Below are 16,380 nucleotides of genomic sequence, written 5' to 3'. Positions count from 1 at the left end.
AGTCAAGCAAGCCTCCAAGGACTGTTCAAAGACTGGGGACACTCGGGGTGGTGGACAAATTTATAATCAGCAGCAGAAATAGTCCAACACATCTCCTTTCAATTTTAGTTAACAGAAAAGGTGGAGGTGTTGTATTGCACTAAATAGTTTTAGTTGTTGTTATTGCACTGGTGTTGGGCAATTTCTACTGGGCATGTTGGGTCAAGTAGATGGGTTTTCCCCCTCCCTCATTACATGGTCTCCTCCTCACACCCTGCCCTGTTATACACACCTGGCCTGTCCCATAGGTAATTCGCCCCTCCCCAATGGCATCCCATTGGCTCCGGTCCTCTCTCCCCCGCCCCCATCCCCTAGGGTATAAAACCTCCTGTGTGAGAGTTTCCCGCCCTCTTTTCTACCTGGGTGACCCCATCACCTGTGTCTTGCACCAAACCAATAAACAAGATACTTGCACCCACGTGGAGAAGAGCGCCTCTCGTCTTTTACTTTGGTCTATGCGGGTCCGTGTGGGCTAGAGTCTTAAGCTAGCCGGATTGGACTCATGTAAGGCCCGGGAAAACTACGGATTACCGCAATTTTTATCTTCCTAAATTGAAAGGCACACATGTACACAACCCAACATACTTCCCATCAAGTGTCCCAGCCTAACAACTGTGCTTTAATTGGCCTCAGGCATTAAAAAGAGCCCAAGAGCTCTCTGAGCACTGCGCTGTGGTTCCCATATATTTTCCATTGTTTTCCTTTAACATTGTACCTCAGAGAGCAGAGAAATAAACATAGGCTCTGTTCCCATCTGTCAGACTCATTAAAATAACACATTCAAAGGGGTTAGCAGCATCACTGCTTTGCTTCCTCTTCTGAGCTTGCAGTAAGAGCTGCTCAGAGTGTTCATAAGGGGGGGTGATCTACAGAAATAGCCTTGACATGCTGCCTTCACCTGTTCCAGCCCTGTGGCAAGTTCTGCTCATCAAAAATCCTCCAGAATAATCCACAAGTCCATTGTTGAAGCCCTCAGGGAGACTACTCACCTCAGACATGGGCACCTTTCTACCTTCCTTGGATTGTAGCTGATCCTCCTCCAAGAAATCACTGCTCCAAGAAAAAGCAAACACCTCCACAATCAGGATTACCTGCCCAACTTCAGCTACCAAAAAGAAACCTGAAGGACATAAGCTTTAAATGTGCAATAAGCAGCCCTTTTGGCATGCCATGTTGTAGTGACCAGTGCAACTTCAACAGTTTAATGTGAGTGTAAGCCATTAATTTAGTGTGGTTATTTTTAGCAGCTCTAGAGGTAAGGAAGAAATGGTGCTCAGAGAGCCAAGAAAAACATGAATAATTTTGGTGTGGTCTCTCTATATCCCCTCTTGTACTGGCACCATGGTACTGACCTGCCGTGCCCTCTTCTACACACAGCTCCATTGTGGCCCCCCACAGCCCAGAGGAAGTTAAAACAAGTCATGAGCTTTTATTTTCAGATACGCTTGTGGTGTTGGGTCTACGAGTCACTTCACATCATGCAGGTTTTCTCTCTGCATTGTCCCTCCCTTCCATGATGTAGCAACCTCAAAGTGCCACCCAAGAGAAAATATGGCTGCAAAGACCTTGAGTTGCCCCATCCCACAGTTCATGTATATGTATCTATATATACATATAGATATATGTAATTCTGCAGAAGTTCCAGAGTGTGAAAAGCTACTCTGGGTCAGACCCAAAAGCAAGTCACCACTTTTGCCTACCTCACATCACACCACATGGCATACACACACTTCTCATCGTATATGGTCAATTTACACTGACATTAAGATGGAAAGATCTTCAGGCTAAATGTGTTACTATTTATTTTTGAAAGCAAGTGAAAAGGCAGAGCTCAATTTACACTGAGGACAACTGAGCAATCAGAAAAACCAGTCATCGAAGAGAAAGGGCTTCTGAATAGTCACTCTCTGCAGGCCTGACGGTTACCACAAATATTTATACCCTATTTTGACCTGAAAGGTGTCTATTAAGTCTTGTATAAAAGACTCAGCCATCTGGTTCCTTCTGTCACAGCCAGAGACAGGATCAGTAACAGGCTTTATGAGTGCAAGGTCATCCCACATGGCACAGCAAGACACCTACCCTGTCATGAAATCTCCAGCATCCATGGCATCTCCAGAAAATCCACCATGTCAGGCATAGGTACTGACCAGCCTACAGCTCCACAGCAAGGGAGCCTCCTGCACTGGGGCTCTGGGCAGGCAGCAAGGCTCAAAGGAGGTAAGGTGGGATGCAAGTTGGAATACAAAACTTACAGAAAGGTTAGGATTGCTCCGACGACTCACACCAAGGGGAGAGGGGTAAAAGGAGAATGAACAGCTGGGGTAGAGGAGTTTAAAAAAAAAAAAAGGAAAAAAAGCAACAAAAAGGAAAAAATTCTGAGAGCTGTCAGTGAAACTAGATTAAATTCCCAATTCAAATCTGTGAAATTTCCTGTCACCATTTGTATCTGTAGTATCTGAGGATTATTTTAACCCTCATGTAAGAGCATTCAAAAACGTTAATTACAAATCAATATGAGCAGAACATAAATACTGATTAGCTTAGTAAATTTTCTAGTATGTGCTTCTAAAGCAGGCAATACCCCAAGTATGTTTAATTTGACCAAAAACACTGAATACTTAGCTTTGGCGTTTAATAAATCCTTATGTGATAATATATTATATACTTGTATCATCATGCACAGATGACATAAATACACATGTGAAAATGTCTTCCTTGTGGAGGATTAATAGAAAAAACTCTACCAAAAAAGTCTCATAATTTTAAATTTGAAGTAAAAATAGAATTAATTAAGCCCAACACCTACTGAACTGTAAGCTATTAGTGTAGAAACATGTATCATAAATGATTACATGACCCAAGAATAGATATGTGTAGGTCCAGCCTTGCAAAGCCAAGCTCATACATATCTTTATTCCCTCCACGAAAAAAAGATCTCCAGAACCTTTCTTAGACACCTGCTTGAAAATGCTGCTATCCATGCACTTAAATATGAGCAGGGACACTGCTCAGCAGCTCAGGAACCGGCACTCCTGGGTTTTCAGAAATTATATGGATGGCAGCTGGTGCAAATAGTGTAAGATTTGTTTCTTAATTCTCTTTTATTTTTAGGTATGTCCTTCTGAAATATTCACATGCAAAACAAATGCTCATGAAACAGCCTCAAACCCTGTTTTTAAGAGAAATATCTACCTTCAAAATGCAAGAGACAAAGGCAAATCAACCTGGGTTTATCACCATGCCCTATTCTGGCCCTTGAAAAAACAGTCACCTTGCTATCAACTGGTGTCTGCTTGGAAGAGGCATCACAAGCAGCATCTGCTTGTGCAAATCGATTTAGTTATTAAACTGGTCAGAAAAATACCATCAGAGACCCTTCAAGATACCATACAAAACACGTTTAAAAATCCTTCAGTTATGTATGGGTTTATAAAAATAACGTACAACACTACGTTAGAAATCTCAGTGGAAATACAAGAATTTGTTACCAGGTAGGAATTTAGGCATGAGGCATTCTGCCCACAGGGCTGGGGAATTCACCCCCTGTTCACACTGCACTACTGAACTCCCAAGAAGCATTTAATAAAAGTAATCCAAAGCTTTCTGCTAAAAGAGAGGGAAATGCAAAAACAGATCAAAAAACCACATTAATCTCCATTACAAAGAGCCACTTTTGCCATTTCTTGACAAGTAAACATGCAGCTTATCCAACACAGGAGGGATATTCAATAATCTGGTATTTTCAATGAAACTTCTGTTTTAAAAGTATTGTTTTCTTAATTAAATATAAAACATAGCACACATAGAACTTTTAGACCCTATCTAGACAACAGATTTTTCACTACTGGTTTTTGGAGTTTGGCTGGAGGGTTTGTTTGGATAGTTGTTTTGGGGGGGTGTTGTTTGGTTGTGTAATTTTTTTTCATTCTAAGGGCTCACTAATCTCCAGGAAATCTCAATACTTTAGTGTTCAAAGTGGCCAGTTTAGACCTGAAACCGTGCAGCTTATGACAGCTCACCTGGAAAGAAATTTACTCGAATTTAATGAAGTTGCACAGAGTTCTTGGAAGGACAATTCAATCAACATTGGAATTCTGTCAGCTGCAAATCAGATTCATTATAATCACATAAGTTTCAGGAAGAGCTAAGATCATCACATCTGCATTATATGCATGATTTCAGGGAAGAAACACAACAACATTCTGTATCAAAAGGCCTTCATAAATTATTTTCCTTTCTCATTGAGAAAAATGTTTTCACAAATAAGGCTCTCTAAATAAAAAGTCACAGCAGAGTCAGTTTGGAAGGTAAGAAATATGTTATTTTAGGTGGTACTAAACTTTTTTCCAAGGCTATTTTCTTCCTCATGATCAAACAAGTAGAACTGGCCCTCCATAGGCATGTGAGCTGGTAAAATGCAAGCTTATGAGGAGACCTTGCATTTGCTGTGTCATGATCCAGCACTCAGGAGCTATTTTATCTGATACAACTACCTGAACCTGGGGGGAATTTTCCTGAGTTGGGAAGTTCTTTGTTCTGAAAAGAACTAGAAAGGAATGTTCAGGAAAGAAACTAGAGAGGAATAAAGCCAAACCAAAACAGTTGTTTTCCAGCTGTGCTAGCAGTTCTTCCATCACTGCCCACCAGACAATGCAGGCTTCAGGCTATGACTTCATGAAGGCATTTATTAAATGCCCTGCTAATCAGCAACTCAACAGTCAAGATTCCCATTGCATTGCTAATTGCCGTCCAGGCACCACAAGTGACCAACTCCCACAGAGCTCTTCTCCTTAGGATAATGAAATGTCCAGGTTAAGCTCTACACATTTCAGCAAGTGTCCAAGGGTGACTTCTCCCAAAATCTTCTGAACTGCAGGAGTCAGACGCTGTGATGAAAGTCAGTCTCTGGCAATAGCAAGGATGGGGGAATTTAACCTCAGCATCCACTCACAGCGGTGTTTCCACCAGAACGCTTAGTCACAGACAGGGTGGTGAATACCTTGAGACAAAGAAGAAAGAAGATTCTCAGTATGGCTAATTTTTTTTTCCTGGAAGATTAAATTGGGCATGATGCTCAAAACGGCAGCCACTTCTTAATTAAGAAAATAACAAAAATCATATTTTTAAAATCCTTGCCATTAAACAGCACACACACACACACAAATTACTTTTGTTCTCTTCATTTAGCTTATGTTCTTCCTTTTACAGTGGAAAAGAAAGAATTAAGGAAGTCACATGGCTTTATACTACCTCTCATCTTAATGCTCCTAAGTTTTTACAGTGGGAACAAGCTCAGCAATAATAGACTTCAGTACACCTAATGAATAGGTGTCCTTATGGCTCAAAGTAAACTTCTTTGTTGGGGAAAGTGAAGTTAAGTCAAGGCCTGGGCATTTGGAGAGAATTTTTCCTTTGTGCCTTTGTAGCTATTATAGAAATGTGGAAGTGATTGCTGATGAAGACATTATGTTTAGTATCTGTGTCCTCTTGACAATAGCTATGGGAACACTTGAGTAAAACTAGTTTGAAAAATTCTTACTGCTTTCAAGTCACATTAAAGAAAAACACACACACACACACACACACACACACACACACATATATATATATATATATATATATATATATATATAATTCCTGAATATTTATTGTAAAATTAACAGATTAAAATTTGGGAAGGGAAATTCTACAAAAATTTGCTTAATACTGGTACTTTACTATGCAAATAATTGCATTGTTTTGCATACATACAATATAGAAAGGATAAAATGCTGCCATCTAAATGTTTCAAAGTTGAAATAATTAGTTATCATCAAAGCCATCTCTCAGGAAGAAAAAAATTAGCACAGAATAAAGTACATACACGTTTCAGCTATGCAAATAACACTGAAGTATTTAAAGATAATGGGGATCAGAAAGACCTATATTTCTTTAAGTAGAAGCTTTGCTGCATTAAGACTGCTAGCAGCTCTTCAGAGGACAGCATCAATAAATGATAAACCTCTTCCACTTTCTATAAGCACGTAAAGCATTATACACAAATCAGGAAGACAAACGCATGTCTAATATATATGGCATAAGAACAGTGACTTATCTAAAATAAAATGCATGTTTTGAGAGAGGTGTTTGTAGACTTTATTTCTGATCCACAGCCTGACAACATATGGGAGTCTTCATTTATTATTTCACTTCAAAAGACCAAGATTAAAAAGCACAAAATGTATCTGATTTTCTCCTGGCCAGACTGCAAGCTCCAGGTATGGAGGGGACCATACTGCTCCCTAGTAAGCCAGCTTGAGTAATTTGATAATAATTGGAAATAAGTATTTTAGATAGAATTTGTTCTTTACTTAAGAGAAGACAAAACCTTAGATCCAATGGCTGGAAAGCCATCATTAGCTACCTGGAATAATCACCCCAGCTTTCAGGAGAAAATTTCTCTTCATCACAGATGATCAATAGTACCCCCCTGAATTTCAGGCAGCACAGTGCAGTTGAGGCTGAGATGTAATTCTCTGTAGGGCTGAGGTCCTACCAGTTCTGTGCTTGCAGTTATTTGCACTCAACCTTGCAAGAAATTCCATTCTGAGCTCCTGTTTTCTGCAGAATAAAATGCTGCTTCAAGAAGAGAAGGAAAATCTAGCTCTAATTTGTAGACAGTGAGAATGGGACCCTTGGTCTTAAGGTTTTCGTCAAGTGGAATAAGACCATGTTTCACAAGAGACTTAGCAATTAATTAGTACTTGTGCCAGTGAAGATGTCAGCACTTGACCCTGTACCATTGGCCCTTTCCTGTTCAAATCAGACTTAATTTTCTTTAACTTTTACAGGGATGTAACAAAGAAAACAGTGACATTATCCATCATTCTATTAATCCAATATGCTCATTCCTCACAAATCCCAGTTTTCAAGCATTTTTCTAATCGAAGAATGCCATCTTGCACTTTGATTTTTGTTTACTGCTCCAGAGATTAAATTAAGTAAAAGCATAAAAAACCCTTTTGAAGACTGTCACTAAAAATGATCAGTGTTCCCTGGAGCTTTTAAATAGTGTATTTCTCCTGAGCCAATTTCTTCTTCCCCCACTCAAACAAATATGCTTATCCGAAATTACCTCCCTGAATTATGTCCGATCATCATTCTATTCAGTTTCAGCTTTAGCAACTCAGATGTCCAGAATAAATTATGACTCACGTCCTCTCTTCACACTGCATATGCTAATACCCCACTTGAGTTCACAGGTTTGAATGCTGCCCTCAGAGATCCCCCTCCACACGCCCCCTGGGAAGATAAGCCCTCTTCAAGGGCCTCCAAGAATGCCATTAGATGGTATTACAAAGAACAGAACATATTGTGGATGCTTTGTAGAGGATTCAGATTGCCAGCAGTCCATTAATGGAATCCTTATTGCATTGCTTTTACTAAACCGCCTAGAAAGTAGGAAAGAAGAGAGGTGGATGTCACTTCTGCAGAGGACCATTCTGTTGCTCCCTTGTACTGCTTTACTTCTAATACAACCAGAGATTCTGTATGAAGACTTACACGGGTCATAAAAAAGCTTTCAGGGATCCTCAGCTAATATAAACTGGTCCTAATGCTACTAAAATCAATCTCTGATTTACATCTGGAAAGACCTGTTCCACACCTGCTAGAGAAAATTGAGCTCTTCATTAAAGAGGAACAGCAAGATAAAAAGAGGAAATATTTGTGTGGCTTCATGAATTGAAAGCCTACAGGATAAAGAAAAGATCTTTAAGAGGAGAGAATTTAATAGAAAAATTGTCATGTAACTGGTCCCCTTCCCCAGCACTGGTTTGTAAGCCTATTTTGGGTACAGTAATCTAGCTTTGACAACCACTTTAGCAGAAATAGTATTTGAAGCCTTCAAAATCTTGAGTGGGATAAAAATTCTATACTTCACAGTAAAGAGAGAACTGGATTAAGAAAAGGCATAAACTTTTCACAAATGTACACAATTTAAAAAAAAAGAATTTGAAAAAATCCCAGACTAAGCCTAAGAGTTAGAATTCTAAATATTAAAACCAGATAATTTCCTCTCCTTTCCTCCCCCCTACCTTCCTGCAAATTTGGACCTCTTTAATAGAGCTCTGTTATTCATATTTCTAACACCTTACCCAGAATGCCATGAAAGCTGGGTTTTGAGATGACTTTGTATACAAACCTCTGCACAGACAGGATGAATTCCTACGGTGCTGTCCAGCTGTTCTTTTGTCAACCCACATTTAATAGCAGCTGCAAACCCTTGGGTGACTTCTCCAGCATTTGGACCAAGGACATGGAAGCCAATGACTCTCTCCTAAAGGCCAAAGACAATCAAATGCAATCACAATCATGAATTCAGCTCTCTTTAGACAACGTGTAAAGCTTTCTTATTCAGAGTATATAATTTAATTAGCTCATAAAATGTATCACAAATTAATGTAACCACTAAACTGTGAATTATCATTAGCACCAACAGATGTGAGGTGGTGAAATTTTGTTCTCTCTCTCCAAAGATTCAACTAGGAACTCAGGAAATTTTATTCAGGTCAGTTATTCCACTCATGCCAACAGAACACTTGCCTAACTAAAGGTGAGCACCCTGCATTAAGGTTTTCAGTATGAGTGCCTATGGTAGGTGGCTACAGGGTCTGTATATGTTGAAGAATTTTCAGTTTGATAGTTGCTCACAGGGAAGGACTGCAAACTGAAGTTGTGGCCAACCAGACGTGGCAAGAAGTCTATTATAACTGAACTGTCAATGACTCTTGTGGCAGTGTTGGCTTTCAGTGGGAGATAATACACTTAGAGACTGGCAAAAAATCCATCCACTTACAAGGAAGGTACCATTCACACTCCACTTCTCTATACTCCTGTTCAATTGCAGAACACATACTGCACCTACATCCTCAGAAAACACCCAGCAAAACAAGCTCTTCTGACTTGACCTGCTTCTCTTAATGAGAGAAACATGAAAATTTAGCACGTCACCTGCTGTGAGCTTTAGTGGCCTTCAGGGAATTCATCAGTTTTTGGTAAGCATAGATGTAGCTCAGTTGAGTATCAAAGGTTATCTGCTCTTCCTGCTAAATATCACATATATTGGGTGTAGTGAATACTATTGAAAGATGATTATTCTTTCAGTAAATCTGAGGACTGAGATTTACCACAGGGTTTATTTAAATAAGAAAAGCTATAATCGGGTAATAAGTAAAATGGAATTATCCTAATTTTCCTTTAAAAATATTGACATATGTCAAAATAAAACTATAGCAATGAAACCAAAGCAATGAGAGTTTTGAATAGTTACTGAACTATTTTTTTTTCCATGGTAACTTTCAACAGTACCCCTAGATGTTTAAACGTGTTTCAACTTTTCAAAACAAGAAGTGAAAATAAATTAATAAAACACTTTAAATCACCATTAAACCTTTGTATTTTCTTAAGTGGCTCTGGATTAGAGTATAGCTTAAGGCTCTAAAATACCTTCCACACTACTGCAAATTCCTCCATAAAGAGGAGATGGATGGGTTTGCAAATTTTTCAAAATGTTGACAAGATGCTTAGAAAGACTGCAGGAAGACAAATATGTATCTAAAAAAGATGAATATAGGTTAAGTAAGTTTTGGTTTATTCTCATAGGACAGATAGCTGTGCCACCATCCTAACAGGAGTATATTTTAATAGAATATTACTCTTCATAATAACTTATATTATTAAAATCAACTACATTTTATTGAACAGATGATGATCATTCTGAGATGGCCACACCAATTCTTCAAACCAATTACTAGTTTTGCTTTTGCTACAGCGGGTACTGTAGATTTCCATGGCCAGGAAATTTGATTCTAGTCCAAGTATAATCCTACCATTATCACCCTAAATGGGATTCATGCAGGCGAGATACATTATCCTGGCAGAACAAGTTCAAGAGTTTTATGAACACATGTGAATTTGGAGAGGTTACAAGTTGTGATAATTTCTGAGAGACCGACCTCAATTTCAGAGAGAAGAGTCTCCCAGAAGAGAATGTCCAAGTCTGGGGTGGAGAGAATAAACCAATAAAATTCCTAACCATTTTTAAATGCATTGATTTGCTCACTTCTCAAAGTTAGTCAACAGTCTTAAAGATCTCTACTTCTTATTTTACATATATGGAAGAAGTATCAGATACAAATAGCAATGGCAGAATTTTGTATTTTACTGGGAGTTGGTTTGTATACACAGAAATATGCATCACTATAAATATTTATTACACTTCAAAAGGTAGGCAAATTTAAATTATTTTTAGTTTGTTAAAAACAACCTATTTATAGCTCTTGTGTCATCAACAGTTTTATGATAAACATTTAGATATTGTTTTCCCGGGAAGGAAAGATGCACTTACGTTATCTTGAATATTGCAAATTATCTTTGCATAGCATTTGTTGTTATCTCTGGATGGCACAGTCCACTCCAGGGGCCAGAAATTATTATGGTACACCTGGAAATAAAACACAGGTTAAAAAAGAGTTGTAAAATTTCCAAGCAGAGAACATGATCTTCCAAAAGCTGCCAGATTATCCTAAATAATGAGCTATGTACACAGCATTTCAACATCTGAAATTATGATGATATTCTTTTCCCTTAATGAATGCCAAAGACAGAAGTCTCTGTAAACCAAGTACTACTGACATCCAATAATTTAAAAAAGAGAAGCCATAAGAATATTACACTTCCAGGACACAGTTCACCATGCTCTTATTAAATTACAAAATCACAAGCGACTCAATAATCTTGAGGCTTGCAAAACCAAAAGCCAATCAGGTGACACAATAAAGAGGTCAGAATACATTAAATGAGGACTTAGCCAGAGCACAAATGCTTTTGGGTGCATATTTTAAAAAATAAAATGCTGTGAAAATCAAAAGCACATTTTCCAGAATAAAGGGTCCAGTGTTTCACGTGCAACACCAAGAATTTCACTCAATAATAAAAATTTGACTGGGCATATACAAACTTTACAGGGAGAAAAGAATTTAAGCCTTTGCCCTGTGGTCAGGTTAACAGTATTTTTCACACTGCTATTTTGAGTTTTATTTACTTATTTCCCTCCACAGTTCGAATCAGAAAATGTCAGCTAAGAGGGGGATAAGTTCTCAACTTCATGCACGACCACTTCCCTGCTTATTTCTGTATATAATGATATTTACAGAATTCTCAGGTGATATTTGCAGGACATAAAATGTTGTGTTGTGTTAAGTTGTTCCCCCTCAGTTATGAGTTGGACTGTTCTGTTTTCCCCCGTATCTGGTATGGTTCAGCCTTGGCTCACTCCACCCTCCTCCTCACTGCCCATCAACACCGCTCCTCCCATCCCTCAATGTATCCTTCCCGGGCTCCTCCCTGGTGCCCTGCCTGTCACTCGGCACCCCCTCCCTTCCCTCTAGAAAGTTCTAGCTGGGGCGTCGGGTGATTGGCTCAGGGGCCAGGTTTCCACCCCCCATGTTCCCTTATTGGATGTTCCTCATTGTCACTCCCTCAGAGGCCAAACCCCTCTCCGCTTCCCATTGGCCCAAGGACTGTCTCCACCCTCATTTCTGGTGCCCATCAAAAGCTGGTGTAAGGGGGGGGTCTGTGCTTTGTCTCCAGCTCTGGGTTCGTCTTCTGTACTGGGACTTCCCAGTTAATAAAGGCTGCTTCAACCCTCAGCTGGAGTCCCTCTCTTTCCTGGCTGGATTGCTGCCGTGAGTCTCCCGTCCTACGTAGGGAGCTGTCTCCACCACAGAGTGGAGCAGTCGTCCCTAGGCGCTCTCTGGGTAACCCAAGCCTGAGGGAGTGCCCCCTACTGCAAGCAGCGTGCTGGGTGCTTGCCGGGCGGCTGAAAGGGTCGAGCCCTCTTCTGAGATCTCTCGCTGCTTCAATAAAAGTTCAGTTTATTGTGAGATTTCCTCCCCTTATGCTTTCTGTAGTGTGGTCAGAACAGCATTTTGGAAGAACAGCCTCAGACACTAAGTGCTTATAATTGCTCATGTGAGTAATCCCTTTTCATTCCCTGGGATAGCTGGTCAGGAGTAAAATTAGACAAATTTCACTCCTGACCAGCAATCCCAGAAAATTAAAAGGGATTACTCACATGAGTATAATAAAGCACATTCCTCTTTGTACGGTCAAAGGAAACAGAAAAATTTGGCTTTATAAAGTAAAAATCACTATGGTAAGAAATTTGTCATGCTGTAGGTACCAAAGCTCCACTTTGTCATTAAAACCAGTGTATTGCTTCCAGCATATGCCCAGTTTAAAATTATCCTGAAGTATTTTCAGACACAAAGAAACCCTTTTTCTATTTTTTTAAAACCAAACATTCCACCTTTAAGACCCCCTTTGCCAAAAATAGAACATATCTGCAATTAGAGCTTTTGGAATTGAGGATTATTTTTATAACATGTCTAGGAACAGCCAAAGAAGACAAAAAATGTACCTGGTCACCTCCTGTCCTTACATCAGAGCTCAAAATCCTGTTTTAATTTACTCTTAATACTATTTTAAATTACAAATTGGAAAACTAAAACCCAGATGAAATTAAGGCATTTACCTCAATGTTTTCCTCCCCAAATTTCTCCACTGCGGTCTCTTCAGAATACCCACAGGCTCCATACTCCAAAGGAGTAAATACAGTAGTTGGAACATTCAAATAGTCACACTGTATGGCATTCAAAACAAAACAAACACCTACACAACATCAGTAATAAAACCAGCGTACAGCAGTCTGAAACACAGCAAGAAAAGCTTGATTATTCACAATTCTGAAAGCTCTTTTGGTTTTTTTTAATTGTCTTAAATTAAGGTGCAGTTTTTTGTTTGTTCATTCCAGAGATGTTGAGTAGAGCAAGAAAAAAAAAAGACAGCTTAAAGCCACTCAAACATTAGTATGCATTGATTAAATGGAAAAGGAAATTCAGTGCCCCATTTAAAAAATGTACCAGATCACAGGTCAAACTGGAGATGAAATTTGCCTGTTCAACCACTTCTACAAAGCATGCTATTTTCAGTGGGGGATGCTGCAAGGGCACCACTACCATTCAAAACTCATTTTTCATCAGCTGAGGCCTAGGTGATGCCAAAGAATCTATGACATGTAGTACAACCATCTGGGGGGACAGTGAAAACTTGTCACTTCTCCCAGTTTTGTATCATCTCGAAGCTTTCTGAGGGTGCACTTGTTCTCAGCACTCAGATCCATTAGTTTAGCTGTTAAACAGCACTGGAACCAAGCCCAAGCCTGTGGCACACCACCAGTGACTGGCCTTCAGCTGGTTTCTGGAATGCTGGTCACAGCCCTTCAAGCTTGTCTGTTTAGCCAGTTTTCAACCCACCTCACAGCCCACTCACCCAGCCTGCAATTCATCCCTTTGTCCATGACAATGTTATGGAGACAGTGTCAAAAGCCTTCACTAGACTCAAAATAAACAAACATACACTGCTTTTCCCATATACACCAAATGAGTCATTCTGCCATAGCAGACTAGCAGGCTGGTCAGCTCTATTTCATGTCTAGCAATTTTATTTTCTACATATTTCAGCTCTAATTTCCTTTGTGACTGGGGATCAACTAAGGTGCTGACTACTGTTCTTGCCCTACCTAACCATAACACCTCATTACATTTCACCTTCTCCAGAAATGTTACAAAGGCAGTATAAGCCATACTCCCATTTTTTTAAACTAGTTACTCGTTTCTTGGATTCACTGAATAAGAATGCTTCCTTTGGCAGCATAGCAATTTTTGTACCTTGACAGACTTATTGGCATAAAATGTATATTAAGACATATCCATAGCATTGCAGCAATAAAAAAAAAATTGGCTTCTGCTACGATTTCTTAAACCTTGCCTGGCTATTTCAACGACATTCTGTGTACTGATCCAGGGTTCTGTTACTGCAGTACCTGCCAATGTAAAACAAACAACTCAGTCATGCTCTAAATCTGGCTGATAGTTCAATTTGCTATGAATTCAGCAGGCTCTGAAAGGGAGAAGCCTTCATGGTCATGACGTATGGTTATAAAGGTGAGACAAGCACCCATATCAGTGTAACAGTTCTTTAAAGGCACTCTCCTTTCCTTCTGGTTTAAACATAAGGTGTAAATGAGTACCCACATTACTCCCATTTGAACAACCATAACCTGGCTGAAACCCAGAACTACGCTAGCAAGAAACATGAACACCAAATCCATTAATTCAACTACTCAGGTATGAACATGTGCTGAGTTACTGGTACATCTCATCTTCCTTTGAGTCCACATTCAACTACAATTAGGACTGCATTTTATGTTGAAAACATACAGATGAGAAATGAAAAAAAAAAAATCATTAAAATAACACTGAAAATTAAGATCACAAACTCCTATTCCACTCTATTTAGGGACTATAGGTAGGTTCAGCAAACTGCCTTTGAATTGGTGTTAAAGCACTTAACAGGATGGGAAAGATTGATGACTTTTAAGGAAGGCAGTAGAAATAAAAGCAAGTTAAATGACCTCTGTTAACTTCATTATCATTATACTTTGAGAGAAAATGAAACCCTCTTAATAGGAAAAAAAAGAGACTGCTGTTTAATCCACAAGGTATTAATTTCATCCTACACAATTAGCCAAACACATCTGCAGTAAAATCTTTGCTGGGGAAAATGAAAATGATCATCAAAGCTAATCCTTAAAATTCTACTGGGTTTTCCACAAGCAAGCAGACTTGCACTCTGCATTTAGAAGCAGAGCAGTGAAAGTGTTTTGTGGCAACTGGTTCCTTACCTTAGTGGTTGCCCCAGCATAAAGCCTCCGAACTAATAGCCTTCCTGCCTGGATTGCCACTGGTGTGAGTTCCAGCTTGTCCTGCAGGATATCTCCAACAGCATAGATATATGGAACATTTGTCTGCTCCTCATCATTGACAGGAATTTTTCCCGTTCTGCAATTGGAATTAGCAAGAAAAAAAGATCTAAGTGTTCTGCTGTGAAGGCTGGAGGTGTAAATAACCTTGCAGGCCCCTTAGCTTTAAAAGAAAGACTTGTATGTGAAGTATGAAGGAAAGAATTTGTATTCATAATCTTACAGTCTCGGGCAGGAATATAAAATAGGGCAAATATGACTAAAACTACAGGAATTCACATACTGAATAAGGAGGTAGCTTCAGAAGCGGCAATTCATCTCCTAAATCACTGAGGTGAAGCATAAGTCTCTTCCTGAAACACCTTCTACCACCAGCTCAGCTGCATACTGGCAACTTTCAGGAATGACAGGAAGAGACATTTTCCCACTCCTTTTGTAGGACAAAACAATTTTTGCACTACTGAAATTACAGTTCAGTGGCTGAAGCTGTTTATAGAAACTTATTCTTCAGGCTTCTACACAGAGACAGGTCAAGCTGTTACACATCCTACCTAAGGGACAGCCAGCAAGCTTTTTAGCTGTAAGTGCACTGAGCTAATGGAAGTTTTTAATTATTAATATTTCCTACTTCATCAATAAACGAGATAGTGCAGTAATCACCCCAGGAAACACATGTAACAGAAATAGTTACAGTGATAACTAATAAATGTGTCTGATAAATAATCAGACAGACACAGAAATAGTCACACAGTTACTTGAGAAACCAGTAGCAATTCCCATATTAAAAATCCAACTTCTTCAATTTTGCACTTGCTAAAAATTATACAGTTATGCTAATAACTTTATAATTAATTTTATTAAGCTAGTAATAGGTGTCCTGACATCAGAAAGATGTGTACTGTTCTACAGGCCAACATGGATCTGCCAATTTTGAGTGGACCAAAATTTCCACTTATTTGAAATATCACAATTGTTCCCCTTGACAACAACAGTTACTGCATTCATATATAAATGCTCTGCATTGGTCACGGTCATGGTCCCTTGTTTTCTCTTCACAGGGAAGATCTCTGAGGACCCACATGCCTGCAAGATGTTTTAGTTACCAATATTGAAAATGTTACTGATAGCTCCACTCCCTGGTACAACAACCTCACTACATTAAACATCAAATACTCTTCTACAGAAGACACAGATTGTGTCCAAGGGTTGCTTAAAGGCAAGAAATAAAACCCTCCAAAACCTAAAACACATCAAGAATTTCACGTGGGAGTTTAAGGAATGCTACTAGAACCTTATCTTTCAAAACAATATATAGTAGCTTTTACATTAAAATATGAACAAAACTCACTTCTCTAAAAGCCTGTATGAACAAACAGATTTTTGTTCCAAGAGGTGACAAAAGGAAGAAGATGATAAAAATAGAGTACAAGGAACAACTGACAGATCCTAGAAAACCCTGTAGCTGGAAGAAGCTA

At 39.1% G+C, this 16,380-nt stretch overlaps 1 protein-coding gene across 2 annotated transcripts in view; it reads right to left on the bottom strand.

The window, feature by feature from the left end:
* Nucleotides 1-1,817: 1,817 nt before the first annotated feature.
* Nucleotides 1,818-16,380, bottom strand: part of TXNRD1 (thioredoxin reductase 1) — a 39,312-nt gene continuing 24,749 nt past the window's right edge. For both annotated transcript variants that reach the window (XM_059846211.1, XM_059846210.1), the window contains 5 exons: nt 14,828-14,984; nt 12,617-12,724; nt 10,430-10,525; nt 8,225-8,359; nt 1,818-5,041 (listed from right to left, as the gene is read on the bottom strand). In XM_059846211.1, the coding sequence (XP_059702194.1) occupies nt 4,979-5,041; nt 8,225-8,359; nt 10,430-10,525; nt 12,617-12,724; nt 14,828-14,984 (559 nt within the window). In that variant the 3' untranslated portion in view covers nt 1,818-4,978. The remainder of the gene's footprint in view (nt 5,042-8,224; nt 8,360-10,429; nt 10,526-12,616; nt 12,725-14,827; nt 14,985-16,380) is intronic.

Source organism: Haemorhous mexicanus, chromosome 5 (genome assembly GCF_027477595.1).
Source record: "Haemorhous mexicanus isolate bHaeMex1 chromosome 5, bHaeMex1.pri, whole genome shotgun sequence".
In the NCBI taxonomy this organism is placed as follows: domain Eukaryota; kingdom Metazoa; phylum Chordata; class Aves; order Passeriformes; family Fringillidae; genus Haemorhous; species Haemorhous mexicanus.
Note: the sequence above shows the minus strand (reverse complement) of the source record. Positions and strands in the feature narration are given on the sequence as shown.